At 47.4% G+C, this 12,751-nt stretch overlaps 1 protein-coding gene across 2 annotated transcripts; it reads right to left on the bottom strand.

The window, feature by feature from the left end:
* Positions 1-22: 22 nt before the first annotated feature.
* On the bottom strand, positions 23-12,751 carry TMEM150B (transmembrane protein 150B). Of its 2 annotated transcripts, XM_082197098.1 has the most exons (8): positions 10,777-12,751; positions 10,201-10,324; positions 7,851-7,928; positions 5,415-5,474; positions 4,692-4,759; positions 3,204-3,331; positions 2,683-2,860; positions 23-1,560 (listed from the first exon to the last, which is right to left on the bottom strand). In XM_082197098.1, exons 2-8 carry the CDS (start codon positions 10,314-10,316, stop codon positions 1,361-1,363), a joined length of 828 nt encoding a protein of 275 aa, XP_082053224.1. In that variant the 5' UTR covers positions 10,317-10,324; positions 10,777-12,751; the 3' UTR covers positions 23-1,360. The 2 variants fall into 2 exon arrangements, with proteins under 2 accessions (XP_082053224.1, XP_082053225.1); XM_082197099.1 differs by lacking the exons at positions 10,201-10,324; positions 10,777-12,751 and adding an exon at positions 8,591-8,702.

Here is a 12,751-nt window from a genome sequence, read left to right as displayed (position 1 = left end):
AATAAGCGCTTCCACGGCTAGCTACCCAGAACTTCCACTTTATTAACTGTCCTTTCTTAGGAAAGGAAAGAAATTAGACTGGAGGTTCAGTTTGTAGCTATAAAGTAGGGATAACGTTCACTTTAACCTCAAGGCAGGAGTCTAGCAAGGGATAAAGAAGAATAGGTTTTTTTTTTTGCTTTTGTTTAAAAAGAGTTTCTCACATTAGGTTAGAGGGACCTACTTTTCCAGTTGTGGAAGAATGGATTGAGCAATGCTCCATTGGGAACATAAAAAAGGAAGGCAAGACTTCAGTATTCATCTGTATAATAGGATAATACAACACCTTTCCTAACAGGAGAGCAAAGGTGCCCACTTTTCCATCAGAGGAAGGACGCACACAGTTGTTGATACTGCCAGAGCATGATGAAAAAACCTGGATCCACGCACATGAGTGACTGGAGAGGTGTGTGAGAGCTTTAAGGAGCTGGACCTAGTCTTTCTGGCACAATATCATCTTATCCACCCACCCAACAGCTTCAAAAACGAACAATTCATCTGTGTGTGTGTAGAGGCTGTGGTTGAAAGACACAACCACCGTGTCGGGATACTGTTTAAACTGGTGTAAGAATATGTGCCTAAGCAACTCACACAGTTTGACCAGACCGTTGACTGTGGCAGCAAGATTCGTTGCACCAAAGCAGGCTGTGGAGGAGGTAGTTGGGTTCTTTTTGGTCTCGCTGTCTTTCCCTCCCATATATTACTGTGGAGGGAAGCCTAGGAGAAAACAGCTCCTCACAGTCATCTGTGCTGCAAAGAGTTACTAGGCCCATCCATGCGACAGATAAAGCAAGGCCTGGGCACATCAGCCAATGGCGGGTGCTGATGTGTGCGTCACACAAAGATGGGTCTAGGACCCTTCTAGATCACTATGGTTTTCATATACAGCGGTGTGGAGATGGGTAAGATGAAGAACTGGCAGTGGCGGGGATTTTGCAGCCACCAGTGGGAGGATGCAGAAAATAAAACAGGACACTTTTAAAATACTGGTTTGCAAAGGAGATGGTTGGTGGGTCCTTTTGCGAGGGGAGGCGAAGACCTGCCCCTACTCAGCAGAAGGCGGTGGCTAAATGTTACGAAGAGCACCAAGGAGATTTGTCTGAGATGAGTGACAAGTCAGGGAGACTCTCCAAAATGGCCAAGAAACCCTGACTGTAGGCAGTCCCACAAGGGAGTCCCACACCCCGGCAGAAAAGCTGGGAACTACTTCACTCGCCATCAGAGGACATGGCAGGGCATGATCCGGTCCACTGGAAAAGGACTCCAACTGTGTAGAAAGTTTTGCAGAGACCCCTTCTTCCCCCCATGTCCATAGGAGGTATCAGAGAGGGAGAGTCTGCGTTGACGTCTGCATGTCTTGAGCTGCTTGGTCTGCCCGCTGGTGATAGACGTGAACTGAGCAGGTCCCCATGTGCCAGAAATCCACGGCAAAGAGCCCAAAGAGAAGGAAGAGGACCATGGCCAGGGCCCATTCGCAGTAGGCCGACTCAGAATGCAGCTTCAGGAAAAAGAGCACAATCGCTGGGATTAAAGGAGTCAAGGAGAAAGGAGCCAGAGCCGGTGCATCTGTTATTCCCAAAAGAGATATAGGTTGCACACACACCAGGCATTTAAAGCACGTAGCTTCCTCCACAGAATCCTGGGAACAATAGTTTACCCTTCACAGAGCCACAATTCCCAACACCCTTAAACTACAGTTCCCAGGTCTTTTATTATTATTATGGGGTAGAATGTGCTTTAAATGCACGGTGTATATGCAGCCCTAGGCAAGACTGAGGAGAGGCCAGACCTAGTTCCACTTTGTTTTGGATGTGGGGCAGGACTCTTTCACAAGATGCATTTGGTAGGCCGCAGCCTCCTTAACGGCCACTGTTACCAGCTCGAGAGGGAAAACTGGCAAGCAAGCAGTGACAACAGCAGGAGATGTTGCTGCTTCTCATTTGCCCGTCCCCCTTGGGCCAGTGGGTGGGTGAGCAAACAAACAGGCAACAACAGAGCTAGCAAACTGCTGCCAGTGGTGTCTGCTCCATCCCCTCATGCCAGGCTAAGGGCATTTGCCTGGCCATGCCAACTCCTGGCACGGGCCTCAGAAAAGTCCCAGTTTCTGGGCTGCCTGGGCTCCTAATGAATACTAAGAACATTTTTAAAAGAAATTCTTCGGGACCACTTGAAGCCAGTCCCTAAGGCTACGAGTGAGTGTGTTTCCAGTTCTGCATAGCACATCAAAGAAAACCCAATTGAGGCTAAACAACAACTTGGTGCAAGAGATAATAGATGTGAAACTGTGCCCTTCAACCTCCCAATCACACTATCTATCAACTAACCCCAAGCTGCTTCATGTTGATAATAATGTAGATAATACCTGTCTCTTCCCTTAGAACACAGGAAGTTGCCTTATTCTGAGTCAGACCAATGGTCCATCCAAGCTAGTAATGTCTACACAGTCTGGCAGCAGCTCTCCAGGATTTTAGGCAGGGAATCTCTCCCAGCCCTACCTGGAGATGCTGAGAGACTTGAACCTGGGACCTTTTGCGTGCAAAGCAGATGCTCTGCCGCTGATCTATGGATCCTTATAAAAGCCCTTCGCGTACTCCGCAATTTCCCCTCCTGCATCTTTAAAGACAACGCTCTAGTTCAGGATACTGGCAATGAGAAAGGCAGAACCACAGAAGCTGAGGGAGAATCTGAGGGGCCCGATCCACCATCCTCCGTGCCTCGGCTTCACTCGGTTGGTCAGGAATGTTTGGACCCAAAAATAAAGGATGCCCACCACAAAAGCCAAGAAGGCCCCAACTAAATGGGTTTCTATCTGGTTTTTTTCCTGTAGGGGAAAGAGAACAGAGTAAATCAACAGAGAAAATCCCACCCCACCAAGGCCATTTCATGTTCTAGTTCATCGAAATCCTTTTCAATGAAATTCACAAGCCCCAATTTATGACAAACCACGTCCCCATCGCCTTTTTAAAGTGTGTAGAGATGTTCGGGAAACATCCTAGAACCCCCCCCCCCCAAATACCCCACAATCTTCTGCATCCCCAGCAAAGGTGAGTTGGGTGGGCCTCTTCTGACCACCCCTGTAATTTAAGGACCATCCCTACTGAGACCTTCTCCTCTTCATTTTTGGTAAGGCTTGTCAACCCCCCTCCCTATCTGCAGCTTCTTACCTGGAAATTGCCCACAATAGACGACCCGAGGGCACAGAGTAGGCCGAAAATGAGCCCAACTAGATTTAAACGGGAACGACAGCCATAATCCCGCACCTGTTGGTATTTCAGAAAGCAGATCACCGCGCCTGGAAGAGATGTCAGTTATTGAGGCTGATATAGATCCATCCTTTCATTTGCTGTCCCAGAGCCACCACATGGTCCATACATGTCACTGAGAGGCAGACTCTAAAGTAGAAGACAGCCTTTCCCTCCATAAATTTGCCTAATATTCTTTTAAAGACATTCAAACTGGTGTCCTATCATTACATACTGTGGTAGCAAATTTCATATTTCAACTATGTGCTGGGAGAGAAGTTACCTTATTTTCTTTCATCTGCCCTGAATCCTCAAAAACCCTTTGGGGTCTTGTATTATGAGAGAGGGAAGAAAGCCTCTCTCAATCCGCTTTTTCCAATGATAATAATTCTGTACACCTGTATCATATCCACCGCGCTTGCCTTTCTTCTAGACTAAAAAGTCTCAACCTTTCCTCATGATTCAGTTGCTCCAATCCCACTGTTATTTTGATCGTAGAAGAAGAGTTTGGATTTGATATCCGGCTTTATCACTACCCGTCACATTCTCCTTTCCCTTCCTCCCCCACAACAAACACTCTGTGAGGTGAGTCGGGCTGAGAGACTTCAGAGAAGCCCAAGGTCACCCAGCAGCTGCATGTGGAGGAGCGGAGATGTGAACCCAGTTCCCCAGATTAGGAGACTACTGCTCTTAACCACTACATAACACCTGGCTCCTTTGCCAGGACTACAATATCCTGTTTAAGGTGCATCTTCCGAAGTGTCGTTGCAGCACAGATTTGTTTAAAGGGCTTACAGTCCTGGTGGTTTTCTTTTCAACTCCTTCCCCAATGAAACCCTAACATGGCATTTGTTCCCCTCCACACATGCACCTGCTGCACCGACACCATCCTAACTGGGCATCCTCCGCAGACAGAAATATGGACAGTTATTGACCAGAGCTAAGAATTAAAATGGGAGAGGAATGAACCTCAGGCTCAGGGGACAAACGTGACCCTCCTCATCTCTTTATCTGACTCTCAAGAGTCTCCTCAGGCCACACTCCCTCCCCAGCCCCTCACAGGCTTGGCTTTGCATCTTCCTTGAGTGCTTTTGCTAGGAGGCATCCTTGCACTCAGACAATGCCTCTTGGATGGAGCATAGAGAGGCGTGTGTGTGTGTGAATCTCTGTAGAAACCAGCCTACTGTACCAAAGGTAAAATTTGCATTAGTTGCTCGACCCACTTTTGCCCCTGGCCCCACCCACCCTGGCAAGTGGCCCCTGGAAGGTTGCCCAGAAAGGCATGTGGCCCTTGACCAGGAAAATGTTCCCTGCCCCTGAACTAAAAGGTGAGGGCTATCCCTGATTAAATATGGACCACTGAAGGCACGTGGTAGCAAAAGGAAAGAGACTAAGAGAGATAGGGCTTACCTAGAAAAGCTCCTAGATTAAGAACTTGACCAAAGACACAGCTCTGGGGTGGGGAGGAGCCACATGTGCTGGAGGAAGACAAGGGGGGGGAATTCATACAGATTGCAGCTGAGTTTAGAAGTTGGCCCCTTAGACTCCCCCCAATAGAAGCAATTCAGTACACAGAAACAGCCCTAGTTCATTGGTCCTCCTCAGCTAGTGTGGTGGGACCCACAACTGGATTGCAGCCTCATCCAAAGTGGGTCACAGCGCAGCTGCACTGCTACCATCCATATACAGGATAGAGTATAAAATAAAAGAGAGAAATTGGTCTCCAGGTGTGTGTTTGGGGTAAAGGGGAGTCCTAGGGCTGAAAATAATGCACACCGCTTGCTGGGTAGTCTAGTTAGGCCTGGATGGGGCAATATTCCATCCTTCTTCTCTAGGCTGGTCCAGGCCCTCTTGCTGCCTGAAGTGAAGGACACAGTGGCACATCCTCCCCATCACACACCCCAAAGCCATTTTGGATGGGTCTGATGGAAGTCGTAGACCGGAAGATCTGGACATCAGGTTGGCTATGGCCTGCCTGTTCCACAAGGCTTGAGGCTGTCACTCAAAAGGGTTCTCTTCAATACAGAGAATACGGTAACTTGACTTCCTGAAAAGATGGAAGCTAGAGAAGGGTGGGGTTTTTTTGAGGGGGGGGGGTTGGAAGACTTTCTCAGAAACCCAGTCAAGCCATACCTGATATATGGAAAAGCTTCTGTGATGTTTACAGATCCATTTGCAACAGCCATGGCATACCTGAAAAGGGGGTGGGGGTGGAATCTCATTAATTGGATGGAGTTGCCAGACTAACGCTTGCTTTTCAAATTCTTCCCAATAAGTTTAAAGTATACTCTGTCACACACTTAGTCCCTGTTTTTTTTATTTTTGAATAATATTATATCATTACACTTTGTAGCCAAGATTGTTCTTCATCAAACAAACTTGCCTGTCAAGAAAAAGAAAAGAAAAGTGGGGGGGGGCAGGGAAATGACATATGAAGGAGAAAGGGGGCAGCAAAACAACAACAAATCTCTAAAGTACTGTACAGTGAATAGTTTAAAAGGGAAAATATAAACATGTACATTGTCATTCCAAACATGTAAAAACAAAGCCCACCTCTCAATAAATTTCCTTTATTATTATGTATTGCATTTCTCTACTATAACTGATTGGCTAGGAAAACCTGGCAAACTATCTTAATGATAAAACTTACACAATTGCTCACTACACACACACACACACACACACACACACACACACACACACACACACACGGTGCCTCCAGACTGTCTCTGCTTTAAGGTGGGATTTCATCCAAAGTGGCAAATTCTGGTTGCACAATTATAGTCGCACAACAAACCTGCTCCACTACCCCCCAAAGATGGGCCTTTTTGCAATAAGGAAAGTGGGTGAGGACACTTCCTTTGAAGCAACATCATCTAACCTCCAAATGAGTGCTTGTTAAATAACCAACATCCTCTCATCTCCCTGCAAACAAATCAGAGCGAACGCCCAGTTCACCTGAAAGTGCCCCAGGGTTCATGGGGCAGTTTCCTTGCAAAGAGAGAATGCTGGAGGCTTGTGGGTGGTTGCTGTTTTAGTGTGCAAAACAGAGGGAGAGAGACAGCTACGGAGCTAGCCTCCAAGCACCTGGGAGTAGAGGGAAGCAGTAGACCTGGCAGTGCCGCAATAGAAATTAAAGGCTGCCCACCCTAACTACACCTCTGCACATTTTGTCCTGTGGCACAAAGCGCAAGTGCTGCCAAATCAATGGCTACTAGCCATGGCAGCTCTGCTCTGTCTCTGTGGCCAGAGGCAGTAATGCTTCTGAATACCAGCTGCTGGAAACCACAGGAGGAGAGAGGGTTTTTGTGCTCAGCTCCTGCTAGATGCCCTGCTTCCCATGGGCATCTGCTTGGCCCCTGGGAAAACAGGATGTTGGACTAAATGGACCACTGGCTCATCATATGATCTTAGCAACACTTGCACACCAGATGAAATTGAGCCAGCTAACCTAGTTGGCAGGCATTTGTTACGAATAGAGGACTTTAAAAACAGCACCACCACAGAGGTCCAGATCCTTTGCATATGGTGACCAAGCTGGCTCACGAAAGGTTAGCAAGCTAGGTGTGTGTATCACTGTACGGTTGCCAGCTTGCAAAAGAAGAGGAAAGAGAAAGCTCTTGTCCCTTTAAAATAGGTATTTGGCGTGCAGATCTCAGCAAGCGAAGCGCCTTTGCGGTGAGCTGCAATCAGCTGCCAATTGCTGCAGATCAAAATGCTGTTAAAGGGGTGAGTTCCACGTTGGCACCCTGCTCTGTTTGAACAAAGTCCCCTTTTCCACTAGGAATTTGACCTGCAGGCAGGGGAAAACTTTGCTGGGTTGTAATTATCTCGTATTGCAAAAAAGAACGCAAGAAAACTGTCTTGCGTCAGGCCCAACTATTTATCCGTCATCTGTATTAGATACTGTACTATGACTGATGGCAAATCTCCAGGATCTCAAAGAGAGGCCGTTTCTATCACCTGTGACCTGATCCTTTCACCTGGACCCGCCAGCGATGGAACACTGAAGCTTAGCTCAGGGACAAAGCTTCTGCCTCGTATGCAGAAGTTCCCAGGTTCAATCCCCGGTGCCTCCAGGTAGGGCTGGGAGAGATCCTCCATCGGTGACATTTAAGAAGCACTGCTAGTCACTGCAGACAATCCTGCACTGGATGGACTCAGTACAGTGGTACCTCGGGTTAAGTACTTAATTCGTTCTGGAGGTCCATTCTTAACCTGAAGCACCACTTTAACTAATGGGGCCTCCTGCTGCCGCCGCGCCGCCAGAGCACAATTTCTATTCTCATCCTGAAGCAAAGTTCTTAATCTGAAGCACTATTTCTGGATTAGCGGAGTCTGTAACCTGAAGCGTATGTAACCCAAGGTATCACTGTATAAGGCAGCTTCTTAAATTCAGATGTTTTACCATTGAGCCACGCTCTCCCTATACCAGATTGGAGTTGACATGATCCCATTTCCCAAAATCCAGCTCTATCACTGCTGGGCTTAAAGCAAGCACACAAATACACACACACCCCATATCCCACCTGAGAGTCAACCCACTCCGCTTTGCTTATTGTTACTCACACAACCCAGAAGCCGACAATACCTCCTACAGCTAGGAGTACAGGAAGGAGAGCCCAGAGCCACATGGTGGCGGAAGACCTAAAGGCAAAAAATATAAGGAAACCATCAAGAACAGCCTGAGATTCTTGGGTTCTTTGGGAACAAGGTGGGATAAAGCTGAAGGAAGCCTGGGGAGGAGACCAGATCCCTGGACTCTAGGGACCCATTGTGACTTGGTGGGCTTGAAAGAGCAGCAAGGCTGAATCCTAAAATTTCGGGGGTTTGGTAAGTAGGTTAGGTCACAGCAAGCCAGGATTCCTGGGTTCTCTGGCTAAGCTCTTGATAACTGGAAAACTCTGCTATGTCCAAGGGGCCTTATTGCTCCTCACTGCCTTGCTCTGCGCTACAGGAATTAAAACAAACAACAACACTAGAAAGACTTCTGCTAATGGTATACTAATAAACTTCCCCCGCCACGCCCCTCACTCAGCCACCACCCAGCAGGGCTGAGTTCCTGCCAGTAATCAAAGCAAAAAATTTTAAAGCAAAAGTCCATGGGAAGGTGGGGAAATGCCCTGAAATCAGAGCAACACCCTAGCTACATCATCACTTGGAGACTGGCATAGACCTTGCTGCAAATTATACTGCGTAGCAGCAACCAGGGGCTTCCTTGTGGGGCTTCCGAGCAGGGAGTTTGAGAATCAAGGTTTTTGGTTTCTGTTTCCCTTCTGAGTCTTCAGGAATATCGCAGGATTCCTTACCCAGAAATTATCTGCTAGCTGCGTCCTTTTTTCTCCGCTCAGGAGCACGTCTTTCTCCCTAGCAGGTAGCAAGGTTAGTGTGCCAGCGCTCCTTCCAATAAACCTGTCCCAACTCCATCTCTGGGACGGGGCAAAGGGCACTGTGAAGGCGCTATCTGCCTGTGACTTTTGTCCCCAAGGCGTGCCATTCTGCTGCCTCACAGATGGCGCTTGGAGAAAGAGGGACCACTCTGCGGCATGACGCAGTTTATCAGTGCAACATGTGCTTTTCTAATGGAGAACCACGGTTACTGGGTTCCTTACGAGGGATAGCTCCAGACTGGCATTTTTCGACATGGATCTCTTCGGCAGCATGCCAGTGACACAATAATAGTGCATCAATGGTGGAATAATACTGGACTGTCCACACACACACGGCTCCACCATATCAGTTGTGATGCTCCATCAATGTTACCACATTTATTGCCACCTGCAGAGACGCTCTTGCACTATAGCACCACAAAAGTGAGAGAACGAGAACTGTGGAACATTTGCATTGGTCTTGAAGGGCTGCAGGGTTTCAACAGGAAGTTATGGGATGCGTGCTGCTAGGAAGTGAAGCAGTATGCCCTCCCTGAAAGTTCTGCGAGTGCAAGTATTATTGAAAGCGGCATCATGCATAACTGCCATGCTGAACACAAATTATCATGGATGCAGTGGCGTAGCGTGGGTTGTCAGCACCCGGGGCAAGGCAAGTAATTTGCGCCCCCTAACCCGTGGATTTGCGCCCCCTAACCCATGGATTTGCACCCCCTAACCCCCAGATGTTGCGCCCGGTGCAGCCGGGCCCCCCTGCACCCTCCACGCTACGCCACTGCATGGATGCACAGTAAAAAAAGGTAGTCAGGCAGGGAGAGGGAGGGAAAGGAGATCTGGGAGTACAGTGGTACCTCGGGTTAAGAACTTAATTTGGTCCGGAGGTCCATTCTTAACTTGAAACTGTTCCTAACCTGAGGTACCACTTTAGCTAATGGGGCCTCCCACTGCCACCGCACAATTTCTGTTCTCATCCTGAAGCAAAGTTCTTAACTCGAGGTACTATTTCTGGGTTAGCGGAGTCTGTAACCTGAAGCATCTGTAACCTGAAGCGTATGTAACCTGAGGTACCACTGTATAGGATTAGAGGAGTGAATTTGTGGGAACCAGGAAGGAAGACTGCTGGGTTATGGCGAGGTTTTATCTCTGAAAATTAGAATCATAGAATCATAGAACTGTAGAGTTGGAAGGGACCCCCAAGGATCATCTAGTCCAACTCCCTGCAACACAGGAATATGCAGCTGGTCCATACAGGGATTGAACCTGCAACCTTGGTGTTATCAGCACCATGGTCTAACCAACTGAGCTAGGTTACCAGGAGCCGGAATAGGTCAGCATATCCAGAGTAACGTTCTGGAAGTGGTGTCTTGAAATAAGAGAAGAGAGGAGCATCACGTTCTGTACCTCTGGCAGTAAAAAGTTTTGGGATGTACCTATTGCTGCAGCACCATAAGTTCTGCTGCCACCAACGCAGCTGTGTCTAATATTAGTCTGCCGGCTGCAAGGTAAGTTCACCTGTTGCCGATGTAGCTTACCTGAGGTGCGAGAAGTTCTTTGGCAAGTTTCTAGGGACCTTGACCTGACGAAGCTGGAAGAGGGCTCGTGGAAGTCCTTGGCAGGCTGTCCAGGGCACGCAGGTATCGCAAGGCATTTTATGACCTGAGGATGAAAAGAAAAAGTTGCCGGTTGCCCTATTTTATAACCTGTGAAGTGAACCTCTGTTTAGCCTGTGAACAGTGGGCTACAGTGATTTGTGTGACACCATGGGGAGGGTTCCCTTGCATGCAAAAGTGGTGGAATCTGCTATTGTAAGGTGTAGGGGTGGCTGCTGAACCGGACAGTGTTAAAAGGGGATTGGAATTGTAGAGTTGGAAGGGACCCCAAGGGTCATGTAGTCCAACCCTCTGCAACGCAGGAATCTCATCTCAAGCATCCATGACAGGTAGTTCTTTCTGCCTAGATGCAGAAGCTCCCTATTGAAATTCATTTTGCTAGTTTGGATCCCAGTTCTCCAATCCGTTAAGATCATCTTGAATCCAGATTCTGTCTTCTGTGGCATTAGCTACCCATCCCAGTTTGGTGCCATCTGCAAAGGGCTCATCCATACTTACATTTGCTTTGCAGTTTCTAGGCACAAGTCCGCATTTTCCAGATCCGTGTCCTGGTTTGTTGTTGTTGTTGTCCTGGCGCTTTAACGAAGGAATATCCACGTTTTACTGCTGAATGGCAGTCCGCAGAAAACCCATATGGCTAGATGCGATTCCTCCAGCACTGGGATTCATGTGTGGGAGAGTTGCTCATGTCCCGCCCACATGACTCTTGTAGGCATCTGATTGGCCACCATGAAAGCAGGACGCTCGGCTTGGGCCACATTCACACCACACATTTAAAGCACTATGATACCACTTTAAATACTCATGGCTTCCTCCCCCAAAGCATCATGGGAAGTATAGTTTGTTAAGGGTGCTGCTGAGAGTTGTTAGGAGACCCTTGTTCCCCATACAGAGCTACCATTCCCAGAGCCCCCTGTAAATTGACTGATTAATTGACTGTTAAACCACTCTGAGAATGGAGAGACGACTAGCAGAGCAGGCAAGAGTTTCCTCCATTTCTCTGCTCACTTTTTGCCTGTCCTTCTAGGAAGGGCGTTTACAAGACTGGGGCCTGAAAAAGGGTACTCCTGGAGTTGTGGAAGTACTAAAAACTCAATGATGGCAGACAAAGCGAAGAAGGAAAGGATTGCAGTTTTCTCCCCCCCCCCGCCCAGCCCCCAACTGAAAGCTTGAATGTTTAGCTCAAGACAATAATAATTGTATAGATTGATTCCTCTGAAAGAAAGATAATAGTTGGAGAGACCTAACAGAGACACACAGCAGGGGAGACTGCCTTTGCAAGGATCGATGCCGAGATGGAAGATGCGCCGAATGATTCTGTACGTGGGCATTTTTTGCTTTGTTGTCAGAGAAGGTGGGTAGATGAGTCACTGAGCAAATTGACAAAATTGCAAACGTAGTTTCTGTTAACAGAGGCTGAGAGCGACAGAGACAAGAAGCTAAAGGCAACAAAGGAATCTGGATAACTCCCCACCCCCCACCCCGGCCTTGCTATGTTTGTTTACTTATGGACGTTTCACCAATTGTAGCACAAAAGAACAATCTGTGAAATGGGTAGAGTTTGGAGTGGAATTGATCGAAACAGGGAAGCAAATGGTTTTTTTCTAAGTTGTATTGGGAGTTAGGAGGTGTCTTTTGTCAGTTCTTCCCCACTAATGCTACATTATTCAGGATTAGACTCATTTCTCCTTAATTAAGAGCACAGTAAAAATGGTCGTTTCTATACTTTATCCTAATCTTTGGCAATTTGGTGTCCTCTAGATTAAATGTGTTTGTGTGTATCCTGCCTTTTCCCCTGACAGGGACTCAAGGTGGGTTACAGATAAAATTTAGCGTCAGGAGGTTTAACAGGAGAAAAAGATATATAGCAGACACTGGTGAAAGTTGTGTTTAAGCAGGAGCACGCCACTTTTTATTTTCTCAAGAGAAGAAGTACACTTTTAAGTTTTGGGGGGCAGAAATCGCTTTAAAATCCAGGAGGAAATTCTTTCTACTAGCTTAAAATCTAAAACGGAGAGTTGAGCAGACAGTGTAGCCTTCCTGTTAGAAAAGGCGTAATATTTGTAAAGGTGCAGCTCATTCTTTCACCACTCGATGGAAGCACCTACCACCAAATACTTTTGATCACAAATGCTTGGTTCAGAGAGCACCGATTCAATAAAGAAATAAGGCTTGCAAAAGGGCATCTCTGCCAGAACGATCTGACAGTTGCAACATCTACACAATTCTGGTTCCAGTTGGAGGAGGCGATATGTTCCTCTCCAAACAGCTGTGCAAGGCAGGGTCAGGCAGGGGATACACTGAGATTATTTGCAGTAGATCATCCTGCCTTCTGGTTCCCAGTTGTCTTGACAATAGCAACAGCTAAAATGCCACCACCCCCCAAAAAAGGTTGCTTAAAAAACATTGAGGGAATGAGATGTTTTGAATTCCATCAGTCCCTGCCAGCTATGGTCAATGATCAGGAACTAGC

The sequence above is a fragment of the Podarcis vaucheri genome (assembly GCF_965113315.1).
Source record: "Podarcis vaucheri genome assembly, chromosome: 13".
Taxonomy (NCBI): Eukaryota; Metazoa; Chordata; class Lepidosauria; order Squamata; family Lacertidae; genus Podarcis; species Podarcis vaucheri.
This window is presented reverse-complemented; position numbering and strand designations above follow the sequence as displayed.

Bases quoted from the DNA above. Each gene is read 5' to 3' on its own strand.
- TMEM150B (XM_082197098.1), bottom strand. From the start codon at position 10,316: ATGCCTTGCGATACCTGCGTGCCCTGGACAGCCTGCCAAGGACTTCCA. The intron at 7,929-10,200 runs GTAAGCTACATC...TTTTGCCTTTAG, and splicing joins AAGAACTTCTCGCACCTCAG to GTCTTCCGCCACCATGTGGC. The intron at 5,475-7,850 runs GTGAGTAACAAT...CCCCCTTTTCAG, and splicing joins ATTGTCGGCTTCTGGGTTGT to GTATGCCATGGCTGTTGCAA.